Below are 26636 nucleotides of genomic sequence, written 5' to 3' on the forward strand. Positions count from 1 at the left end.
AGTATCAATAATTAGAAACATTAAAAACAAACAACAATCCAAATGTAAACAGAAAAAACACATAACAATGTAAACCACAAACAACATATATTGCACATTACCCATGAACCCCGACGGTACATTATCCCGCTTATTAAAGAGCTACTTGATAAAGAAATTAATAATTTGACACAAAATATTGATTTAAAAAAGGTTTTTAAAAATTATTTTATTCCACCCCAAAAAATAAAATCTGCTCGCAACCAAAGAATGCTGTAATTGACCAATAAGAATTGAGTATACAACAAAGCTGTGTAATAAAATAATATGACATAATATAAGTAGGCTATGCATTAGCATAGCAGTCGTGGTGCCAGTTTGCCTCCTGGGCACTGCCGAGGTGCCCTGGAGCAAGGCACCGACACCCTAAAACTGCTCCCCACCCCGAGCGCTATATTTTAGCTGCCCACTGCTAACATGGGTTAAATGCAGTAGCTAAATTTCACTGTGTGCTGTGCTGTGCTGTGCTGTGCTGTGCTGTGCTGTGTACAATGTTTGACAATAAAACTGTATTTACATTTACATTATAATGCGTTATAGACATGTGCTGGCAAAAAAAAAATGTCAGTGAGAGACCAGCAATTATGAAGGAATATGATACTTTACCTTAAAAATCATTATAAAATACTTTATAATGTGTTATGATTATTGTTTTAAAACAATATAAATATGTATGAGTGCTTATAACTATGATTATGCAGTGCTATAAGCAGATTATAAAACATAGGTATCATTATAATGCGTTATAGACATGGGCATCAAAGAAAGTGTTACTAAAATGTAAACTTAAAATTGGGCATTGAAAATTGTTAGCTTAGCATTTAGCTTTCAGTCATTCAACTTTTTAAAACCACGTTTTTTGTCAATCGTCATTATGATCATGAATATTGGTCGAAATATCTTTTTTTTTTCTTGGACCATTTGCATTTAACAATCTTCACAAATGTACAAGTATGGAAAAATGCATTGTACTATGAGTACCCGGATGATGTACTCATGACGGTCAAAAAGTTGAGTGCACAACACTGGAAGGGAAGGTAGTAAAGAAGTAAAAGTAAAATCATGTTCATTATTATTCAGTTTTGATACAATTGTCAAGTGAGCAAACAAGCCGGCAGATATTTTGTCGGGCGACAATTGCGGTCAAATGTTGGTGGTAACGCTCCGTCCGGTTGCAATTTACCATTAAAAAGAAGAAGGGGTCAAATGTTGATGATGTTGATTACCAGTGTTCCAGCCCTCTAATTGATCTGCTCCACAGTAGGGATGAATCTTGGTTGAAAATAAAAATGTTTAGTTTATTTTTGTGGCTTATTGTTGAAAATATATGGCTAAATGCAGTGGTGTAGTACAAAATTCTGGACCCTGTACATATGGATTCTCTATGGGCCTCTCCCCGGATCCCAGACAAAAACTTCACAAAACGACACCGTACATTGACTACAACCATACTACAGTACATTGACTACAACCACACTACAGTACATTGACTTCAACCACACTACAGTACATTGATTACAACCACACTACAGTACGTTGACTACAACCACACTACAGTACATTGATTACAACCACACTGCAGTACATTGACTTCAACTACACTACAGTACATTGACTTTAACCACACTACAGTACATTGATTTCAACTACACTACAGTACATTGACTTCAACTACACTACAGTACATTGACTTCAACCATACTGCAGTATGTTGACTTCAACCATACTATAGTACATTGACTTCAACCATACTACAGTAAATTGACTTCAACCATACTACAGTACATTGATTACAACCACACTTCAGTACATTGACTTCAACTACACGACAGTACATTGACTTTAACCACACTACAGTACATTGACTTCAACTACACTACAGTACATTGACTTCAACCATACTACAGTATGTTGACTTCAACCATACTATAGTACATTGACTTCAACCATACTACAGTAAATTGACTTCAACCATACTATAGTACATTGACTCCAACCACACTACAGTACAATGTCTTCAACTACACTACAGTACATTGACTTCAACTACACTACAGTACATTGACTTCAACTACGCTACAGTACATTGACTTCAACTACACTACAGTACATTGACTACAAACACACTTACACTTTTTGGCCAGGGCCTGTTCATTCCCAGGCCAAAAAAAGTGATTTTTTGTATTGATCTGCCCATCAATTAGCTCAATATTTTTCTTCATTGAACTGCTCACAACGCATGCCCACTCTAAGGCCATAACCTGTGATATGAGGTCACAAGTAGACGTTGATTCATTTTAAAGGGTAGTCCGGGAATCACTGCCGTAAACCTCCTTCCGGGGGTCTGCCCTCTTATGGGCATCACCTCGATAAGGAAGTGACGGTATGGCTGACTGCCTCTCCTCCTCTGTTTGTTCTATATCTTCCAGGCGAGCATAGCGCAGCCGCCTCTGACTCTCTCTCTCCCCCCATTTCTTTCTTTGTGTGTGTGTGTGTGTCTCTCTCTCTCTCTCTGAGTCCAAAGAAGCAGGGAGCTGGAGAGCTTTCTATTTATAGAATCCTACCCGCCTGTTCAGCCTCCCACCCCCTTCGGCACAAAGAGATACACCCACAGACACACACAAAGCATCCGCGGACAGCATGCACGCAAGCACAACACGCAGGGCATTGCAATATAATGTACGAAGCACACACACACACTCACACACATACTGAAATTTAAAGTGAATTCATGCATTTACCTTGTGAAAACAGAAACACAGTATGCACACGTGAACAAATGCAGGCGTAAAAATGTCAAGTGCAAAGCAAAGCCTAATAAAAACCCAGAAACACCCACCATAGTGCACATACTATAGCATTAATAATGCAGGGATTCCTAGTGGAGAAAGAGGAACACTCCCTGTAATGGATAGAGGGGGAGGGGGCTTCCACTCCTTTGCAGCTTCTACAATGTAGCATGACAATTAACCCATCCTTTTCTTTATTATTCTTTATGCCCTGTGTGTGTGTGTGTGTGTGTGTGTGTGTGTGTGCGTGCGTGTGTAGTAATAATAACAATCTGTCCCTCATCCATTTAGCCTACCACTCTCAGACACATCCACCACACATAAACTCTAAGGCCCTGTTTACATCTGGCATTAATGAACATAAAACAATTTGTATGATATCTCACGAAAAGTTATTTTGTTATTTTTCATGCTCTATATGGGATTTAGAGTATTCATATAGCAGCAACTATTGTCTGTGTAAAGATATAGAGGAGTAATGTCTACCTGAGTAGAGAATGAAGTCTCTCTCCCTCTGTGTGTGTTGGAATCAGAGCTTCTCTGTGCTTTGTTGACATAGCCAGGTCGGCCGCTCGCTTTTTTCATATAACTGCAATAAAACACGTTTTGCAAGGTAAAGGGGCTGATCACACCGAGACATGACCCAGGCAGCCAATCAAATCAAGCAAGAGGCGGGCTTTAATACTTGACCACTTCCCTCCTGTTTTGATGCCAGTAGATGCAAGCCCCCAGGAAGAGCGCCGGTCGTTGATGCCAATTTTCATAGTGGCCAAACGGCGGTACTACAACTTCCGTGTCGGTCACCTATTAGTATTTTTCCCATAGACTTACATTGGGAAAGAGACGTCTGTAACTCAGCGGATCTTTTTTTTTTTAGGTGAATCAACTTCCCAGTACAAACATTAATAATCCTTATTTAAATCATGAGGTCTTAAAAGTTGTAAAACGCACTAATAGCTGAATCCAGAGTTATTTTCCTTCCTCCGTTCATGTGAATGAGAGGGAGGCTGAGTTAACAAGCCGTGACGACAGCGTGACGTTGTGACCCCGTGACCGAGCGGACGCTACTGCGCCTGCTCTATGGGCCCAATGGATACGGAAGATCGCCAGATGATCCGGGTACTTTTCCACTCGGAAGTCGAGCCATTTTGGCATCATGCACCACTGAGCAACTCTCATATGAATGAACGGGGCCCTGCCTCCAACGCTGTATCCAGTTCTCTTAATACGTCCATCGGTAGATGTAGTGGGGCTAGTTAGCTAGCAAGCTGTTGGACTGTGAGAGAGCTGTGGAGTATATGAGAGGGAAGGGGGAATTCATATCTCATGTCAGGATAGTTTCATGTAGGCTACAGCACCGCTGTTTTAGCCGACGTGCTTTTGAAGTGGCTGCGCCTGTAGTGTCACGTCTCGGTGTGATCAGCCCCTAAGAAGGCATCTCCTCCATTCACTCCCATTCATAAAATTGACCCTGTGCACTGCGTTGCCTATAGCCGTCTTATGAAGCTCGGTGCATGGTGGCTTCCTATACAGGAGGGGCTTTGAGTTTGACCGTGACCTGACCTATCAACAAACAATTTTTTCATACCTTATATGTTTATATTATGTTAAGATTATATGTCAACAGTTCACTGTACAATGATTTTATTTTTTATTTATATTGCAGGAATGATTGAATTTGTGTTGTATGATTTACAATATCTCAGTCTCAAGATCACAAGAACTTCATCCATCCCAGCGCAGGAAGCACGTGATCATATTGTTTGTATACATGACATGAGCGATATTTTAAAAATAACTCAATCATAACTCAATACAATATCAGCTCATAATCCTATAGAGCATTTGAATCTCATCGGCTGTAAATATCCTCGGCTGTTAAAGAGATGTTGAATAGTTTCAGGAGGTTTCATCCTGATAACACGTAGGCTACCTGTTCTTTTGGAATGTCCTCAGTTATGTGTGAATACGTACTGTATGCATTAGTGAGTGTGCTGGCGCTTATGGGCTGAGACGGGTGTGTGCAAGGTTGTGGGGGGGTGGGGGGGGGGGGGGGGTCATCACAGTATACCCACTACGATAAACTGAGGCTGTTATCACCTGACTGTAATGTTCCACAGACATTTTTGAAAATATGCCATTGTTTGGATTTTAAGAATTCTAACGATCATATTCAAAACTACGTGAAGATGAATGAATGAACACCAAACACACAAACAGACAAACACATGTGTGCTCATATGAGAGCACGCACTGCAGTGAAGATGACTCAGCCACTAGCGTTGCCATGGAAACACTGCCTCTTTGCAATCAGTCTCTTAGTAACTGTGCGGTTGCTGAGGCAGGGACCTGAGTGTAGGTGTGTGCGTGTGTGTGTGTTTGTGCGTGCGTGCGTGTGTATTACGACACTCAGCAATTGATGTAACTGGTTAGTTCATTGTGTGAATAGTAAAATTAGAGCAATTATGAACAGATAATGTTTCAAATGCACTTTGCATGACTTTATTGGTTGTTTATTTATTATATATTATGAACAATAGGAAGATAGGACTCTGGAGAGAGAGGGAATTCATGGAAAACCTTTGAGAGGAAAGACACAAACCTGTGTTCAACCTGCCAGAGCCACTTCTCCTGATTCACCAGTTATTTTTTGACGGACACACTGTCATCCAACACAACACAGAGTAAGCGCCAGCGGCTTTCATTTACATCCCTGTACCATCATGTCATCATCATCATGTTACAGCAGGGGTCAGCAGCACTAAAGGAATTCACCAAAGTGCTCCTTGCTTTTTCTCAGATGAACCTGGTTTATTGTTTTGTTTGTGTAAATTCATGGGGGGTTCTACAGAGAACCTTTCCATTGTGTAATGGTTTGACCCCGGTGCAGCGCAGCCCACAACAATCATGGTTCACGATCACTATTTTGGAGGGTTGTGGCTGGGAGGATCTTTTAACACCCATGCTTTCAACAATCCTTGAAGAACTCTTTCGTCAGAAAAGGGTTGAGAGAGGGGCTCTCATTCTACACAACAATTCTACAATTTCATTTAGCGGACGCTTTTGTCCAAAGCGACGTACATCTGAGAGTTCGTACAACAACAAGCAAGGATCTAGATAGGAGGGAACAACGTGAGTAAGTGCCGACAACGGCTTCAAGTCCGATCGGTGCCGACAGCCAGCGCACAGAGGCAATGCACAGGGTGGATAGAAGCAGATTTGTTTTTTGTTTTTTTTGTCATCATCATCATCATTAACAACATCAACAACGTCATCAATATCATCATCAATATGAATATCCTAATCAACATCAACATCATCATCAATATCATCATCATCATCAACAGCATCAATGTCATTATAGTCACCGGGCAGGCAATAGTTAAAGGTACTGTTTGTATCTTATTACATGTATAAATCACCCGGGTCGATGTCCCATGCGCGCTCTCGTGTGGCTACGCTGTTCAGACTCAGACTCCAACACAAACTACACGGAAGCACCAAAACTGCAAAGTTCTATCTAGTGAGTCTGTTAAACAGTGTTAACTCTTCCTGCTCCAGCCCCCCGACCGCAGCCAGAAGACAGAGGGGAGACCGTAGCTTCGGTCCCATGTTATTAAGAGTATTTTTACTTGACAAATCTCCTTTTAAGATACATTTTGAACAGATACAAAATACAAAATGAGAATCAGCACCTCTAAATCTGAGGCCATGGTTCTCAGCAGGAAACCGGTGGTTTGCCTACTCCGGGTAGGGAATGAGTCCTTACCCCAAGTGAAGGAGTTTAAGTATCTCGGGGTCTTGTTCGCGAGTGAGGGGACGATGGAACGTGAGATTGGTCGGAGAATCGGAGCAGCAGGGGCGGTATTGCATTCGCTTTACCGCACCGTTGTGACGAAAAGAGAGCTGAGCCGGAAGGCAAAGCTCTCGATCTACCGTTCAATCTTCGTTCCTACTCTCACCTATGGTCATGAGGGTTGGGTCATGACCGAAAGAACGAGGTCGCGGGTGCAAGCGGCCGAAATGGGTTTCCTCAGGAGGGTGGCTGGCGTCTCCCTTAGAGATAGGGTAAGAAGCTCAGTCATCCGTGAGGGACTCGGAGTAGAGTCCTTGCTCCATTGCGTCGAAAGGAGCCAGTTGAGGTGGTTCGGGCATCTAGCACGGATGCCTCCTGGGCGCCTCCCTTGGGAGGTGTTCCAGGCACGACCAGCTGGGAGGAGACCACGGGGAAGACCCAGGACTAGGTGGAGAGATTATATCTCTACTCTGGCCTGGGAACGGCTCGGGATCCCCCAGTCAGAGCTGGTTAATGTGGCCCGGGAAAGGGAAGTTTGGGGTCCCCTGCTGGAGCTGTTGCCCCCGCGACCCGATCCCGGATAAGCGGTTGAAGATGGATGGATGGATGGACAAAATTTGTGATTAATTTGCGATTAACTATTTTAATCGATCGATCGTCCTACTTTTGATACTTGAGTACAGTAAATATCTAAGACTTTTTTTTTAGTCAAGTTATATTCTAATAGGTGACTTTAACTTCTACTAAAGTCATTTAATGGTTAGATACTTTTACTAAAGTGTGGCTTTCAGGTACTTCATCCACCACTGGCTTTCTGCCGCAAAAAGAATAAATGCTCAAGCTATTATGTTTTAAATTTGATCTGACTGCTATGATATCATGTAAGACAAGTGACCAAAAGGGGAATGAATCATAAAATGGGTGTCATGTGGGTAACCATTCTATTTTTCTTAGAGGCATCTATATAAAAATATTTAGCGTTGGTGATTAATATCCAAACACTGAAAGGACCAGTGTGTAACAATTAGGGGGATCTATTGGCAGAAATGGAATATTATATTAATGAATATGTTTTAATGTTTTAAGTGTATAATCACCTGACATTAAGAATCGTTCAGTTTTCGTTACCTTAGAATGAGCCATTCATATCTACAAACACTGTTAACTTTTCCTGCTTGGGCCGGAATCGATGACGTTACTCGCTGCCGCTCTCTCTCTCTCTCGCTTCACCATTCACTTCCCACATACACACACACTGTACACACCGGCTCCGCTCCAAAAGACCTACGCTACTGCTACAACAACAGCTCTAGAGAGGGCCATTTGCGTTTCCGCGTCAGCCACCGTAGCTCTCCAATACGCTTGGCACACGGGAGAAGCTTCTGTTGACTGCAGTCTACAACCTCACCACTAGATGCCGCCAGATCCCACTGGACCTTTAAGGAAGAACTGAAACTGAGTCATCGACTTTAAATTAAATGAAATTTCAAACAGCAGCAGTTGAATATGAGAAGAACAGAAAACTGATTTGTGCAATATGAAAATGGCAGACAATTTAAACCAACCCTCCCTCTCCCTCATGCTCCGTCCTCTTTGTCCCTCCTGCTGTCCCCCCCAACCCCCGTCACCACCACCACTCTCCTGCCCAGCATTCAATGCGTTGTTGTTGTTGTTTTCTGTGCCATTCACTGTGCTATGCTACCCAAGCAAAGCTACAGGCAGGGAGGCAGCAGCTAACAGGCCCAGCTAACCCACCCACAGCAGGCTTCTCCTCCACACAGAGCCCTGTGTGTTTGGATGCATTGACGTCATGGCTGACGCACGGCAGCCTGGAGTGGCCGGCTCCATCAAAGGCCTGTATGCTCAGGCTTGAACAGAGGTATTATTAGCCAGCAGAGGGAGAGAGATACACGGAGAGAATGGGAGGCGAGGGGAGGGATGGAGATGGAGGGGGGTTCTGGGGGGGGGGGAGTTTTGAGTGAACAGCAGAATAACATGCTGTCACTGTTTGCTCTCTGAGAGTCACAGGATAATAAGTGCCTACTTTAGATAGGACTCCGGTGCAGAGGATGCAGGTAGTTAACATTTTATGACAAAAATGCAACAGATGACTTGTAAACAGGGCGTCAAGCTGGAGCTTCCATCCCTTGTTCCACTGATGGAGGGTTCTAAGGACCGAAACTAAATATATAACTAATTATATAATTAAATGCTTAAATAAATTATTGCATAAATAATTTGGTCATTTAAAGGTACTATATGTAACTTTTAGAAATTCCTTGTTACTAATGACACCGGTGGCCGCTAAGTGAACTGCAGTCAGCATCTTGTTGCTCGTGCTCGCACTCTGTGGGTGCAAGCGATCATCCTGGGCATCGGCAAAAAAACAGTGAGGTGATATTACATCACAATCATATATCACCATTACTATCTGTAATGTTCAATCTCCATGATACTAACTAGCTTGCCATTTGCAAATGACTTCATCAGCTAAAATTACAAAGCAAAACCGTCCCGAGTCCTTTACATAGAAATCAGTCCACAGGCTGTTATAGACACCCGAGAAAATCTGGGAATATCTCAGTTTTTAAGTTACATTGCAATCTTTTCACACAATGGCAAAACAAAGCAATTAATGCATGTACATTTTTACATATAGTACCTTTAATGCGTAATTGAAACCATAAATAAACCACAAATTAAGTGACACGTGGAATATATTAATGTTAAATGTATTTGTGTATGTATTTATTTATTCATTCATTTATATATATATATATATACATATATATATATATATATATATATATGTATATATATATATATATGTGTATATATATGTACATATATATATATATATGTATATATATATATATATACATATTGTCATACATACATGTCTCATTTATGATTTATTTACTTATGGTCACACTTAAGTATTAAATAATTAGTTATGTATTTATATATTTAGTATCAGCCCTATCTGTTTTCAGATATTAAATGAGATTACATTATTTTTACATTGTCTCATTGCCAATCCTCATGCACAACACTCATGTGTTGGCCTGCACACATTAGAGTACCAGCCTACTGCTCATGCAGTATATAATGCTGCAGTCACGTGACAGCAGGAAAAGAAAGATATGTCAGTGACAGCATGTGTGATGTGTGGATGGCTTCACTGAAACTCTGAGCCATATGTGGAGTATAACAGTGTCATACGGCAGCTTTTTGGAGAAGTTCCCACATGTTCACACATGATGAGACCTGTGTTTTCAAATCTGAACCACATCCAGAAAGAGCTGATGCTGGTGGTAAAAGCTGACACTGCTGTATCATTAACCTGCTGGCTGCCACTTAGTTTGTGACCCACGCGGTGTAAGAATGTAACCAGGTTACTTATATTCCATGTAAGTATTACAATATGATACACAACGGAATAATTCATAACTGGGACACTGTATGTGCATGAACAACTTCAGTCATGTACCAGTCAGTGAGTCAGTGGGTTTCACAAAAGGTAGCCTATAAATAATGATTAACAGTGATCAGCACATTGACCTTAAATCGGCTATTATCAATAGTTTCATAATAATGTTTCACATGACAAAGTGAAAGTAGCGAGTGGTGAGAATTGACCTGTCGCTGAGCCCTGCCCCCCCCAGCTGCTACTCCGTCAAGCTGTGGAAGTTAATTCATATATTTGAGTTAAGTTACTAAAAATACATTTACAATGTTTACACAGTTAATTATTTACATATTTATGTTTACAAGATTATTTACATATTTACATGTTCAAATATTTACGGCAGCATCTCTGAAATAATTATAATAATATCTTGAATCTACCTGTAAGTATCTTCCTGACAACTCTCAGAATTGTCCCTCTGTGCACATTAAAACACAGCGTTGTGACTGAATGAGCCGCTGAGCCACAAAATAAATAAAAATAAAATAATAAAAGTGTTACAAAAGAAATAATAATTGTCATAAAATATTACAATGAAACATCTATGCCCTCAAGGGAGCCAGTGGAAGCCTTGTGTAGGGCACAAAATGTCCACAAAGGGCCCTGAATTGACAGCTGAAGTTGGATTCCCTCTGGTGGTGGCAGGCTGAGATGCATTCCAGATCCTTTTACCTCTGCTGTGGCAGGGCATCAACAGGGAAGACATGATGTGGAAGATGTTAAAGCTTAGTCTGTGGGGAAAAGTAGCTAACTACAGGAAGAGCCTTTTTTCCTGGGAGGCATGGGTCATGGTTTACTCTGGTAAATTTGCACAAAAATGAGGTGTATTTATCTTTCAAGGAGATGAGAACTGACTACCACCTGGGGCCAAACAATATTTTGAGATACATTCAGTTGAGAAGTTAAGTAAATGTCCCTTTACTGGTTTAATAGATAAAAACATTCTTGAGGACTATTTTTGCACTACCCTATTCTATGCAAACTGCATAAATGTTACAAAATGTTAGTTTTACAAAATGAACGAATGCAAATTCGCAATAGCTGCGACCATGTACACACATGCATCCACTTGGTCATGCATTCACACACCGCCCACAAGTTAGAGAAATGGTTCATGAGTTATGAAAGAGGACCTGGCTTAAAGGTGCTCTATACGATATCCAGAGCATTAATATGCTGTATCATCATCAACTATTGTCTATGTATAGATATAGAGGAGTTATGTCTACCTGAGTCTATGATATCACAGCATTAAAGCTTCAGTAGGCAGTATATTTTTGGCATCAATGGGCAAAAATTCCATAATAACCTTTCAGCATATTGTAATTCAAGTGTTCTGAGAGAAAGCTAGACTTCTGCACCTCCTCATGGCTCTGTTTTCAGGGTTTAAAAAATCTAGCCTGTGACGGGAGACTTTGACCAATCACAGGTCATTTCATTGAGAGAGCGTTCCTATTGGCTGTGCTCCGGTCATGTGACCGGAACTTGGTGTTCCTTCACCAAATTTCACAATGGCAGCGTCACAAACTTTCTCATTTTACAGCTAAACCGTGCACTACAAGATGATTCTGAAAACATCTGAGGAGAGTAATAGGCATTAACGTAACATAATATTGATTCATATTTGATCAGCGCTGCCTAGTTTGACCGTTTGGTCGGAGTTCACGAGTGATTGACAGCCAGCTCTCATAGACGGCAGCTGGACAGCAGACCTCAGATCAGCTCTTACTGCTGGTTTTCCTCCAGTCTGTGAAATCTTGCAGATGCCGTTAGGAGCACCGGAGGACACAGAGGCACATGATTTGTTTTCAGGTTACCTGTTTCATGTACTACTGTCACGATATAGCAACCGTTTTATAAAAATAACTTTTTTTAATCATATTTGCTCCAATCTCGCCTACTTCAGCTTTAAGGGAAGATCCTCAGATAATATCAGACACCTGTTACACCTTATGCAGCGTAATGAAAGCACTCCAACAGCTGCCTTTTCTCTGGATGACCAAAAGGCATTCGATAGGGTTGAGTGGGGCTTTTTGCGGTACGCTATTAGAACATTTGGGCGTGGGGAAGGTTTTATCAAATGGATAAATGTAATTCAGACCCAAGGACTGCAGTATATCGCTTTTCTTTTACTCTCACAAGTGGGACCAAACAAGGAGATCCTCTCAGTCCTCTTCTCTTTACGTTATTTTTGGAAGCCCTGGCCACCGCAATCAGGGCAGAAATTGGTATAACAGGGGTTTTACAAGGGGAAGAGGAACACAACAAGTTTTTTTTACGCCGACAATATTTTATTACTTATCAAGGACCCTATTTTATAAATCCCTAGTGTTCTATTTACAATTGAATCTTTTTAAAAAAAAATATCAGGCCAGAAGATAAATTGGTAAAAATCTGAATGTATCGAGACAATCAACAACTTCAACATTCCATTTGAAGTTGTTCCCAGTTGGAATGAAATATCCAGGTATTAGGTTGTGTGTTGTGTGGAAGCATCTCAAGATAACTTCTGTTGAAGGTTGACGCTATGTAAAAATAAATAGAATTGTTCAGATCTAGAAAATATAATCTCCATCAATATGGCTCCTCTAATTCCAAAAATGAAGGCAAATTTGGACAAATGGAAATTGATAAATCTCACTTTATGGAGGGAAATTAATGTTATTAAGATGGTGGTTGCCACCAAACCTGGAATTATATAACATAGCATTTGAAATGAATGAAATAACGGGACATTGGGCAAATTATGAGTCTAATCCTGGGTGGGTATCGATGGAGAGGGCACTTGCGGCTCCATCTAGTGTTGTGGAACTGTTATCGCAGGAAAATACAGCAAAACAGACAGAAGAAGGAATCATCAAGACTTTTGGGATCACAATACAAACCAAATTATTCCGGTGTAGTGTACAGCAGCAAAGGGGATAGTGCAGAAACAAGAAGCAGCAGTAAAAAACTAAAATCAAGATACAACACAGTGCAAAAAGCAAAACAAAAGAGACAGACATATAAAATATGAACAATTTAAAGGTCCCATATTGTAAACAGTGAGATTTCCATGTCTTTTATATTATAAAGCAGGTTTAAGTGATATATAAATACTGTGAAAGTATCAAAACGCTCAATCCACAGATAAATACACACAGCCCGTATTCAGAAATTGTGCGTTTGAAACAAGCCGTTAGGATTTCTGTCCATTTGTGATGTCACAAATCTACGATATTTAGACAATTTCACAGTTTTAAACAGCTAATGGGGATCCGAATGAAGAATAAAGAATCAACGTAAAAATTCTAAATGTGTCCCAGTTTATTTCCTGTTGCAGTGTATGTGAATGACATCAGCTGACAGGAAGTAAACATGGGCCCAAGCTGTTTCCTAGCAACGCAATTCCGTTGCCATTCCGTTGAAATGCGCTAAAACAAAGTGTTTCAGGCAGAGGGTGAATACAGGTACATTCAGACAGACAGTATGAGAAAAATAATGTGTTGTTTGAACATTAAAGCATGTAAACATGTTCTAGTAAAAACCCCAAATACAAGCATGAACCTGAAAATGAGCATGATATGTCCCCTTTAAATAGAAGGAAATATAAAATAGGAACAATATAAACAAGGGGAGTATTAAAAATTTGGAACAATGTATACAGTATTGACAATAAACAGACTATTAATATAATTGCACAAGTGGAAATATGATATTGCACAGTGATTGGAATGAAATTGAACCTGAAGGTATCGCACAGTATGAATTGAAGTTGCACCTGAGTAGTATTGATAGATAATTGGTGTACGGTTATCGTCAGTTTCTGGTGTGTACGGGGTCTACTGGGAGCAGTATACGAACTAGAATGTGTGAAGGCCTGAGACTGATATGGCCCAGTGAGATTAGGGAGGAGTTATAGCAGGATATGATCTCAAATGTAGGTTGGGCTACAAAGGATGCGAGAAGCAAGTTTATCCATTTAAAAATTGTGCATAGATGTTATTTTATTTATCCCTGAAACTGTTTAAAATGGGCTTAACTCAGGACAATAAATGTTGGAAATGTAACAAAAAAGTGGGCACATTTTTCCATGCTCTATGAGACTGCCTTTTTGGAAGGTGGCACTGAAAAACCTTGACGGGTTGTCTCAAAAAAACTTTACTACGGGGGCTCAGAGGGTAGAGCAGGTCGTCCACCAATCGGAAGGTCGGTGGTTCGATCCCCGGCTGCTCCGGGTCAAACTGTCCTTGAGCAACCCCAAATTGCACCCGAAGGCTTATCCATCGGTGTGTGAATGAGTAGAAGAAGTCCATTTACCATTTACTAGAACTGCAACAACTGTGCTCGCTAGGGGACAAGTCTCTTGCGCCACCGGGCCTTACTAAAGCAGAGTTTGGACTGACAGTAACAGGTTTTGTCGTAGCGGCCAGGCTTATTCTGTGCAACTGGAGGAGCCCACATACACCAGAGTTTACTGAACGACTTAAATTCATGACAGAGACTGCTGCTTTTGAAAAGATGATCGTCAGGGTAAATAACGTCCCAAGCAAAACTAATGGAATATAGCAAACCTTCCTGGCTTACATTAAAGTAATGCAGTAATATCTGTCACCAAGTTTAAAGGTCACATATTATGCTCATTTCCAGGTTCATAGATGTATTTTAATGTTGCACTAGAACATTTTTACATGCTGCAATGTTCAAAAAACCCTTTATTCTTCTCATACTGCAGCCTGAGTCTGCCTGCCTCAGAGCCTAATTCAGCCTCTGTCTGAAAACCACTGATTCACAGCCTGTCTCCTCCCACTCTGCTCTGATTGGTCAGCGTTTTCTGTCAATCAAACGTCCTCAACAACACAGCGTCACCCTCCCCCTCCCTCCCGGAGAAGCTCTGGAGAGAGAGGAGCTAGAATAAAGTTTATAAACCACTTTAAAGTTTATAAACCAGAAACTTCACCCAGCGCACGTTACCGGAGGAATCTGATCAGAAATCGGCGACAAATGATGAACATCTGCGGTCCAGATTCCAGGTTTTCCTGACGGTTTCTCTCAGGTAAATAATACTATTTATAGCTCTGTTAGTTAACTCAGTGTTTACCTCATGCATCAACTCTGTAAACCGTAAACATACACTCTGCTTTACGTTTGACTTTACAGATCCATCTGTGAGAAATGACCGACAGAATCATCCCAGAGGAGAGCAGACAGCTGAAAGCAGATGGGAGATACAGAGCTAACCCGTTAGCATGTAGCTACATGCTAACGGGTTAGCTACATGCTACCGCTATGACACGGTGTGTAAACACAGCGACCATCAGGGTGGAAAATAGAAGATGTGAAACAGTAGTCAGTTCATTATTTCTGCTAAAAGATAAATGTATGGAAGATCAGAGTAATGGTATATTATTTACAGTAGTAGCTGTCTCTGTGTTACCATGACTACAGACCACCGGAGCTTAGCTTACCATAGTTTACCAGAGCTGAAGACTTTCTCCTGTACCATGTTAACATAACTAACAGGTGAGATGATTACAAATGCTGTGAATAATTAATATTGTCATCTGTCAACTCAAATAAAGTTTGACTGTGAAACAGAAATGTGTTGTGTTGCTTACAAGTCACTATTTACTACCTGTACTCTGCTACATGCATGACATCAAATATATATAATATATAAATATCATCTGTTTAAACAGTGTAATTACATAAAGCCTTTGTGAAAGAACATGTTATATTTAGATGATGGGAGTACATGAAGCCTGTTCTGCTGGTTCTTGCAGACTAACAGTAGGAGCTACTTTGCTCAAGTTCGGTTGAGGAGGAGAGACAGTGACGCGCTGTGGGGCGGGGTCAGCTACTGAAGGTTCTGCTCTGGTTCGACCAGGAAACCCTCACGTGGCTTGCATTCTCAAACGACGTCAGAAGAGAAGGAAAAACTGCGCAGCATTTTTCGACACCCATTTCCGGACAAACGGAGCAGGAGAAAAAGAGAGAGGATGGTCTTTTATGATACTATGGTGACTTGTAGACACACTGGGGACAGATATTGATGTTTAAAAGACATGGAAAAGTGCATTTTGCATAATAGGTGACCTTTAAGATTAGATAATCCTTTCTTAGTCCCACGGCGGGGACATTTACAGTGTTACAGCAGCAAAGGGGATAGTGCAAGAAGCATCACTTAAAAAAGCAAGACAGGCCTGTAATAAATTAACAGTAGAAAAAAGCTAAGTGTAATAAGTAGACAGACCGAACTGTTTATGTAGCCTGCATGAAACAACGCTTTTTGTAGTCCATCTCAGAACATTGTAGTTTCATCACCACGGCAGCTCCACGTCATTAGCATCTGCCATCGCATCATGGTTACGAAGCCTAATGAAGTGCAGTCGGATTCTCTGAGCACGGTTGTCTTTTCCTAAGTCCTGGAGGAGGCGTGGCCCCGGTAGGGTGACCAGATCCCAACAAGCCAAATGTTGGACAAAGAGTATGTTTGTGTGGGACAATGTGGGACACGTTGCCAATGATGAGAGGTAGTCTACAATTTTGATTAATGTCTATCTAACTTAAAAAATAATCATTTCTAATCTGCCCCTTACCTTGTAACATCTCTATGCTTGGCCCGAATGCATCCATAGATCGGCACGTCTCTTTTTGAGCCACGTGTTTCTTGTGAGATTCACATGAACTGTGTCGCTTCATGCCCCTGATTGCTTGCAGAGTTGCCATGTCAGCTTGTTATAAGCGATTTTGGGCTTGTTTTCCTAAAAAGTTTTTTACAGATATTGGTAGTTGCGGGTTGCGTTTTTTTGCGCTTGTTTCTAAAGGGTAGATGCTCATTTGGGCTTGCTCCTGTGTCTCTCCTCTGTACTGGTCTAGTTTGACGGTCGCTCACCGGCACCGCAGCCACTCAGAGTGTTGTTGTCAGAGAAATCTTCGCGGGGTTGATGGAGGTTAGCTAACAATGCTGGGTACAAAGTGGGCGAAATATGGCAAAAAGTACAACAAAGACTGGGAAAAAGAGAGCGAGCTTAAAGATTGGATTCGCCCTCAAGTGGGGAACGATTTGAATGCAGTTTGCCGTTTTTGAAAGTGTGATATACTAGCACATCATGCCGATCTGGTGAAATGCAAAAATGAAATTAAATGTTCAAATTCTTTAAAGGGACTGTTTGTAACTTCTTACACGTATAAATCTACTGGGTCGGTTTCCCATGCAAGCGCGCATACGCGAGCGCGCAAGGCTACGCTGTTCAGACTCAGACTCCAACACAAACTACACAGAAGCACCAAAACCTTAAAGTTGTATCTAGTGAAGCCCGTCTTGCAAAACAGTGTTGGCCAGGGTCGTAGTACGCGGGGGAGACCGTAGCTTTGGTCTCCAGGGCCGGAGTCTCTGCTGTACTCTGCTCCTCTGCCTGCCTTCACTCACACAACGCGCTCGTTCTCGCTCCACCTCACGTGCATGCGCGCACACTACACACTGCAGAAGAGTTAGTTTAGCTTTGAGAATATCTAGTGAATTTACAGTGGACGTTTGCGCAGAAATAACTGCTGCAGCTCCTCCAGACCAACAGAGGTTTTCCGTGTCTTGTGAAGTGACGGGGCTCCGCAGCGAGAAATGTTATTGTCTCCGACTGGGTGCCGGTGTCTCCCTCCGGCTGCGGTCGGGAGGCTGAAACAGGAAAGATAAGATATTCCTTTATTAGTCCCACTACACTAGTATCAGCATTGATTCATGGAGAGACCTTCGTCTGGTCAGCTAACATTACTGCCAAGCAGCTGAAATATAGAGTGATATTGTGGTTTTAGCTGACGTGTGTCGCCTCACTGTTTTGAGCGATGCTTGTTTATGTCTATGTAGAGCGAGCAAGCGCGAGCCCGACGCCGACTTTCGTTGACTTAACGGCCACAGGTGTCGCTGTTAACAAGCATTTCTGAAAGTTACAAACAGTCCCTTTAAGTTTCGTAAACAAAGCAATATAAAGTTATAAGCTAAAAGTGAAATACAAAAATGAAATAAAATGGTCAACTTTTTTTTTTAAAGTTTAATTAACAAAAAATGTTAAAGGGACTATTTGTAACTTTAAGAAATGCTTCTTAACAGCGACACCTGTGGCCGTGAAATCAACGAAAGTCAGCGTCGGGCTCGTGCTTGTGGCAGAGGAGACGAGACAGCGGCCACATGCGAGCGCGCATACGCGAACGCGCGCATGTGTGCCGACCCGCTACATTTATACGCTTAGAAAGTTACAAACAGTCCCTTTAAGTTACAAGCTGAAAATAGATGCAAAATTGCAATGCAAAAATGAAATGCATGCAATATTATAAATATGAATTCATACATATATACTGTATGAGGTGATCAAGTGGCCGCCCCTGTGTCTTATATTGTGGTAGGTAGGTAAAGTTGCTTGTTTTGGGCTTTTTATTTCTATAGACCTTCTCTCGCGAGATCTAGCAACACCAGTTGCTTGCTTGTTTCTCTCGCGAGATCTGGCAACACTGGCGGTGGAAGGTTAACCATCAGCGTTATAACTCCAGAAGATGGCAGTAACGCGACGTCAAGGATGCCAACTGCCGTAGAACCCCAACGAAGAAGAAGAAGAAGAAGAAGAAGAAGAAGCAACATTACCACAAGCTAACCACAACGACGAGTTGCTAACCCGATTTGTGGAGACTTATGACAAAAACCCAATAGTGAAAAGTAACCCCCCTGAGGAGCGGAGCACGGTTATCACCGCGGCCAGCAGGTCATGCAGCTCTCTCAAAGGTAATGAGCCGTAAAGCGTCGGGCTCTCGGCTCAGCGGCGCCCACAGACTGCAGCCACACTGGAACCACTGGCAGCCCAGGTTGGTGCTCTCTGCTCCGGATGCAGCTGCTTCAAACACATCGGGGACTCTTTTGGGGCCCTGTGCTGTGTTGCTCTATGAAGTTATGGAGGGAAACACTGTGTCTCTTGACTATCATATTACATTCTCACAATTGCCGTAAACTTGTCACCGCTTTGCCAACGCAATACACACTAACGTGAAGCCGGAGCGCTGTTGAGCCCGGCGCTAACGTTAGCTAGCTCTAGCTAGCGCATTTAGTTGAGAGAGCATTGCTTAGCTTCACGTTGCCAGCCTGCTGAGCGTTACTAGACACAATGACGTGCCATGAGCTGCAATGATGGAACAAGTGTTATTGAATGAATTAACCACCACCAGGTGATACACATTGTCATTACTAGTTTACAGCTAGTTAGCATCACCACGACACTGTTCGCGCTGGCTAACAGCAAGGCCTATGGAAAGGAGGCTGGGTCACGCGTCATATCTCAAGGGGGGGGTAGGACGCATGCGCTGTAGAATCTGGCCCCGCACAACGGCCGAAATTGAGCCAATCGCAACGCACGACACACAGCTTCGGCTCCACTGCGCATGTGTCTTCCCCTCTCGTGACCCAGCCTCCTTCTACAGGCCGTGTGGCTATAACGATAGCCAGTTAGCCGAGGAAGACGCCACCCTAATTCAACGTTCTCGACTTCCTAAAGAACTTCCGGGATATGTGTATGAAATGTTTTAAAATTGTACGACAGGTTGTTGGTCTTCTGTAACTTGTTGAGCTGATGATAAACGACCGCCAAAAAAAGTCGACCCAGCGGTGGTCGAAGCGTGAGACCTCCTGATTTTAGCATCACATGTGTTCACGCACCTCACGATATTTGGAACAGCAGGTGGAACGTTGACAGTTTAAAATACTCCTTTTTTTTTTAGTGGCAACAGTCCTCCCAATGGCCATAAAGGTCCCAGGTTTCCCTTTGTGACAAGTAGTTTGTCAAAATACAATTAATTGCACATTTTCTTTGGCAACATGCACCACTATTGCACAATATGAATTGTTGCCGAGTCGTATGCACCTGCACCATGCATCTGTAGACACAATCATTAAACAAGGGCCCTAACCCTACATGGCCACAGTGAAAGGCAGTGACAGAGCCTACAGTGAGATGCTAGCTTTTACACAAAAAATCACAACAAAAAGAAGGGTTAGTACTCAGGCATCATGTTGAGCCGATGTCGACCGTTTTTTTCCATTTTGACAGCTGCTGCTGTAGGGCACATGCATTGAGTTTACATTCAGTACTGTGAACACTTACTTAGACACAAGATAAAAGACAGTGTAATCCTCATTCCTAGCAGACTCAAACTTTTCATTTGATTATTCTCATACAGGAAGGCTGTGACATGCTTGCAAATTTATTGCAGTTGCATCATTAAAATGGTAAATGGACTTGCATTTATATAGCGCTTTTCTAGTCTTCCGACCACTCAAGGGCTTTACACTACATGTCAGTATTCACCCATTCACACACTGATGGCAGAGGCTACTAAGGTGCCAACTTTGCTCATCAGGATCTAATCTAAATACTCATTCACACGCCGATGGCTATGCCTTCGGGAGCAATTTGGGGTTAAGTGTCTTGCTCAAGGACACATCGACATGTGACCCGAAGCAGCCGGGGATCGAAACCACCGACCTTCCGATTGGTGGACAACCTGCTCTACCCTCTGAAGCACACTCCTCCACATCTTTCTTTGCTTTATTTACTCGGTCAGACATCAAGACCATTCCTCTCTCATATTGCTATTGTTGTCACGATACTGGAATTTCTAACTTCAATATAATATCTTGAAAAATATCGATTTTCGATACCCTGGGGAAAATTGACATTGACATACAATTTTAGATTTTTGTTGAAAGATACATAGCAGTGTGTGTGTATCAACTCGCTGTTGGAGGGAAGATAGAGCAGAGAGCACAACTGGCACCCGTATATCGATACTGCAAGAAATGAGTATTGAAACGGTTACAAATATTCAGTATCAATACTTTCATGTTTTTTTTGACAACACTAATCAAAAGTCGACATTTAACTGTGAGATTCTCAAAGATTCCCACCCCTTTCAGTGGTGGAGTAAAGTATTATTCTAATGGATAAGATGATGAGCTAAAAGCCAAAATGCAATGTGAAACCATGCAGTTTCTTCAGTTCCTGGATTTGTCTTTTTCATGTATGTCTATGTCCATGTATTCAGAGTTGACAGTGTGTCATCAAGCCAGGACGGAGTGAAGTCCAGAGAGCTTGGTTCAGCAGCGTTGTATGACGTGTTGCCCTCTAGCTGCCCCGATCAGCCAGCGGTGCCCAGCGATGCCTACACTCCTGCAGATACACACCAGGAAGAGGGTGAGGCCCCCAAACTGAATTTCTTACTAAACAGGTTCGGTTTGCTCTGATATCAAGATCAAGTATTATCACAGTGTATCCGCAGGTCTTGAAAAGTCATAAATAGGAACTCGAAATTAGCATGTATCTGTCTGCTTGGATTTCAAAGTGTGGTTAAGCCAAACTTTTGGCGCCTCTCTAATACTCTACTACTATACTCTATTATGTACAGTATGTTGATATTGATTTAATCTAACATGGTTTGTTTCCCTTAGATGGATATGAAGCTGGTCAAGGTGTCTGTGATACTACATTTGGTTGGAAGTCGGTGGGGCAAGAGTTGAGGCCCAATGACGTGACTACGGATTTGACTCCTTTTCAGCATGGAAACCGTGCTTTAGCTTCAAAGGACATGAGGAAATCGCAGGGTAAGCTGCTCTCTGACAAACGTCAAGTATTCCAAGATATGATTTAGTGACAACAGCAATGGCTGCAGATGGCATAAGATATGTTCGTAGGATTTGAGTTGGAAAATATTAAACTACTCTCACATATCCAGGCTGTTCTTACTGACAGACTACAGTCATTTGTTGCCGTTTTAACTGCAGCTCTCCATCAAGGTTACACGTGTGTGTGACAGTCTGACATAATGGACTGTAAATGCAAGCTGACACCTGTCCATGGCATGGAATGAGATTTTTTTTTTTTTTGTAATGCCTGGCTATCTCCAATGGTCAATCCAGGCAGCAAACACGCCATTTTCAGCAATTTATTTTCATAGTCGGCACAAATAGCTACTTATGAGAAATGAGCAGTATCGACTGTAGTTCATATGTGGTTGATTTTTAGTTCTTAGCTAAACACATTTCCTTAAAGGGACTGTTTTGTAACTTTTTACACGTATAAATCTACCGGGTCGGTGTCCCATGCGCGCTCGCATATGCGCCCTCGCGTGTGCGCCCTCGCGTGTGGCTACGCTGTTCAGACTCAGACTCCAACACAAACTACACGGAAGCACCAAAACCTCAAAGTCATATCTAGTGAAGCCCGTCTGTTAAACAGTGTTGGCGACGGTCGTAGTACGCGGGGGAGACCGTAGCTTTGGTCTCCAGGGCCGGAGTCTCTGCTGTACTCTGCTCCTCTGCCTGCCTTCACTCACACAACGCGCTTGTTCTCGTCCACCTCACGTGCATGCGTGCTCACTCCTCACTGCAGAAGAGTTCGTTTAGCTCTGAGAATATCTAGTGAATGTTCAGTGGATGTTTGTGCAGAAATAACTGCTGCAGCTCCTCCAGACCAACAGAGGTTTCCCGTGTCTTGTGAAGTGACGGGGCTACACAGTACTGTACTTTGTAATTGTCATCTATAGTGGTTATTTGCATAAAAACACACAATTTAAATGATTAGGATTATTTAAATATTTGCTTTGATTCAAAAAAATCTTGTTAAGTTGTTAGGAAGTTAAACAGGTCATAATTCCCTCTTTAATATCTATTTTATATTGATGTGAAAACATGTCCTTCAAACACCTGGATTTATTATAGTTTCTTGCCGAAAACTTAATTTTACGAGATTACATTTGAACACATCATGTTGACGTTGTAATTTACCTTCTCCCAATGGTGAATGGTCTGAGCAGACCGTGAACGTCTCATAATAATAATAATAATAATAATAACTCAATGGCACCTCAGTTAATGTTAGTAGCTTCGTTATTTATCCAAGCAGGACTGTGCTGCCCACCGCCTGCTAACAGCTAACGTTACTAACTCTCCTCCTGCTGATTTCAGCACAGTTTTGTTGTTCAAAATGACGCAGTATCAGGGAGAAATAGGGTGCATCCCCTCAGGTTTAGTAGCGCCATGCTTTTTGAGCGCTCTTTTTTTCTCTCCGCCTTGACTCCGGTCCAAAACAAACTGAAACATGATACAGTGTGCGTATGCGTCATTGTGCAGCGTAACTGCGGGAAAGCATCAATAAGAAGAATCGATTGTCACCGAGGCATGAGATGTCAAAAAGCGGACAAACTACTGTTCTCTATTCCCATCACTAGCGTTTTCCCTGCCTGCCAAAGTGGCGGCGGTCCTGATGATTTCACCCGACACTGCCAACAATTTACCCGCATTTGGCGGGTGGCGGATGCTAATTTCAGACCCTGGGTATATGTGAAGCTAAACACTAACGATGAACATTTTGAAGCTGCACATGGATGGCAGCATGTCAAGTCAATTTTATTTATATACCCCAAAATCACAAATCACAAATTTGCCTCGGGGGCTTTACAATCTGTACAGGATACGACACCCTCTGTCCTTTACAGTACGACCCTCTCATCAGATAAGGAAAAACTTAACCAAAAAAAAAAACTTTTAACACGGGAAAAAATGTTAGAAACCTCAGGAAGAGCAACAGAGGAGGGATCCCCCTTCCAGGATGGACAGACGTGCAATAGATGTTGTGTGTACAGAGTAACAGCATAATGAAACTACAACATAGACAATCCATATGACAAGAAATAATACATATAATGTGAACATACGTAAGAAGCATGTGATGGTACAGAGAACTGGTGGAGTGAGAGTTCCTGTGTGTTGTTACTGACATGCGCTCTTATTGTTGCAGACAGAGGGATGGCTCACTCAGAGGAGTCTCGGCTGGCCAACCTCCTGCGCCGAGTCTCCAGGGAGGATGATCGCGACCGCAGGCTGGCCACCCTCAAACAGCTGAAGGAATTCATCAGCCACGGCGAGAGCAAAGTGGTCAGTCAAATTGTGTAGAGATTATCTTCCTGTTTCCTGCAAACCCACATCATTATAGAAATAAGATCTAGTGAATATGTTAAAATTGTTATCCCCTCTTCTCCTAGGCTCCTCATTTTAGATATTTTGAAGTGTTCAGGGGAGTCAGTAAACAGTGACTGACCAGCTGCCTCAGACTGTATTAAACAAACTTGTCTGGCCATCATAGTAATCGTTTGGTCTAGTAAATGTTTGGCTTTATATTCTGGATATTTATCTACATTGTCTCTGCATTTAATCAGCACTCATTAAGAAGCATGCCAGTGATCTCACAAACAATACCATTCATCCATAGTGATGAAATTATGAGATGGGAATTTCTTTTTATACATGTTCTTCTGTATAAACAACAGTAGGGTTGTGCAAACATTTTCAAACCGGTTTAATATTAATCCACTACACTGGACTGGACCAGTGTACCCAATTTTCCCACTAGGTGTCACACTTGACTCAGAAGCCTCTCAACCAAAACTCAGAGGAGCGGCTTGTCACTAAAATGAGAATAGCTGGTCCACCTTAAAGGTCAGCCCTCCTTAAGTGAACCTGGGCCATAGTTGTCGCTAACTTCGGAGCTAACCCATGGATGTATGATAAGAACTGGATACCAGACCCCTAGATAGCGCCTATTTAGTCCAATCAGAATTTTTCGTCTGGCGCATACACCAAAAAAGATTTCTATCTTCCGGGTTTACTTCCAGTTATGCGGCCCACTGAATATGTGCATTAGTGTTTCTCTCTCGCTGGCCCCGCCCACGCTTCGCTTTTCTCGGCTCCAGGAAAGTTTTACATATATAAAGCCTCCATGGATCAGAAAAGGGGGATTTTTTGCTGCAATACCACGAGTGACCACTGAAAAAAAATTGGACAGCTTGTACCCATATATCGATAATGCGGAAATTGAGTATGGAAACCGTTTCAAATATTCAGCGTTGGTATTTATTTATTGACGACACTAATCCCGTGTCACGGTAACAAATATCTGTCAATTGCAAATTGTGACAAGCGTGTTGTTCATAATCAGTCAGTGAAAACAGACATATTTGTTCTGCTAAATGTTTACCTTAAAGGTATAATATGTAACAGTTGTTGGTTGCTGTTTGTCAACACACGGCATTCAAAGTTGGCTCCTCCTCCATCTAAGCTTAATGACCGAGCAAGAGAGAGAGAGCAGCGATGGTGGAGCAAGCTACAGATTGAATGAAGAGAGGGAGCGGCGTTAGTGGGAACAAAGCAACGAATCGGAGAAATAAGACGTTATTTTCTGAATACAGCCGAAGGGCAGGTTTGTGACAAAGTGGTGGTATTTGATCACCTGAACGAGCAGCACACCCTGCTCGCTGTTATTGGCTGGAGGTTACACCCCCACGTAGGGTCAAAGGCTGTTTGCAGACGCCCAGATTGCGGCCAGGTCACAAACTTTCTCATTTCACAGCTAAACACGTTTCTGAAAACATTTTATGCGAGAGAATCTTGATTCATATTTGATCAGAGCTGCCCAGTCTGACTGTTTGACCGGAGTTCACAAGTGATTGACAGCCGCCAGAGACGGGTCGGCTCCAGCTCGGCTCTGATTGGTTGCTTTCGTCTGGGCGCGGTAGAAACTTCCATTAGGAGCATGAGAGGGAGGCAGAATTTCTGTTCCGAACAGGTCAATACGAATACATGTACCGTTACACCCGTAGCATTTTTACTGTTCCAGAGGCTTCAAGGATAATTGTCCTGTTCCACTGTCCTGAAATTGGGGCACAGTGTATCAAAATGTCCTGCAATGTTCACTCAATAGGCATATGAACACCTTTTTAAATCTTAAGCAGCTGAAAGTCAACCTCCTATTAATTTCCTTTTGAAATGAAATGTGTTGAAATAGAATCAAAGTACTGACAGAGCATCACTGTCCTGTCTCCCACACAGACCCTGGTCAAACAGTTGGACACCATCCTCAGCACCCTGAATGACATTCTGAATGAGAGGTAAGAGGAAGCTGCGTACGTGCTCTAGGTTTGTTGGGTTGAGGACTTGTGCTGCATTCTGGACATATTAGAGGGAGGTGTTGTCCGAGTACACATGAACCATACTCCAGACCACCTTTTCAAGTGGACTAGAGTACGGATCGATGAACCGTGCCCGAGTACGGTACGGAGCGTTCACAATAATCAATAGAACTGGACTTTGGGGACAAGTGTAGTTGGATCCGGGCCCGGGTCCCTGATGTTAAAGCACCCTTAGAGTAGTCCTGACTATAGGCGTGGGCGGTATGCCGGTGTCAGCACCGTCACTGGTGTCGCGTTCGGCCACGACGTGGATTTTGCAATACCGTCATTACCGTTATAAACAAACATACGTTTTGGTTTTAGCACACACACTCACACACACTCCACACATGTTTTGGTTTAAGCACACACACACACGCTGGAGATACAACACCCGATAAACTACGTCACACCTACACATGTTGTCTATAGTTACATACAGGCTACTGCCGTTTCGTCACGGAAGCAGGTGAGCAGCACGGCGCTGCAGCCAACTGCTGCCGCTCGTACGCGTGTTGCGTCCACA

General features: G+C 42.4%; 1 protein-coding gene across 1 annotated transcript in view; it reads left to right on the forward strand.

Moving 5' to 3' along the window:
* Positions 1-18634: 18634 nt before the first annotated feature.
* smg1 (SMG1 nonsense mediated mRNA decay associated PI3K related kinase) overlaps positions 18635-26636 on the forward strand; it is a 71516-nt gene continuing 63514 nt past the window's right edge. The window contains exons 1-5 of the mRNA XM_074657229.1: positions 18635-18925; positions 21155-21303; positions 21558-21710; positions 23905-24041; positions 25992-26050. Coding sequence (XP_074513330.1) covers positions 18849-18925; positions 21155-21303; positions 21558-21710; positions 23905-24041; positions 25992-26050 — 575 coding nt within the window. The 5' untranslated portion in view covers positions 18635-18848. The remainder of the gene's footprint in view (positions 18926-21154; positions 21304-21557; positions 21711-23904; positions 24042-25991; positions 26051-26636) is intronic.

The sequence above is a fragment of the Sebastes fasciatus genome, chromosome 13, assembly GCF_043250625.1.
Source record: "Sebastes fasciatus isolate fSebFas1 chromosome 13, fSebFas1.pri, whole genome shotgun sequence".
Taxonomy (NCBI): Eukaryota; Metazoa; Chordata; class Actinopteri; order Perciformes; family Sebastidae; genus Sebastes; species Sebastes fasciatus.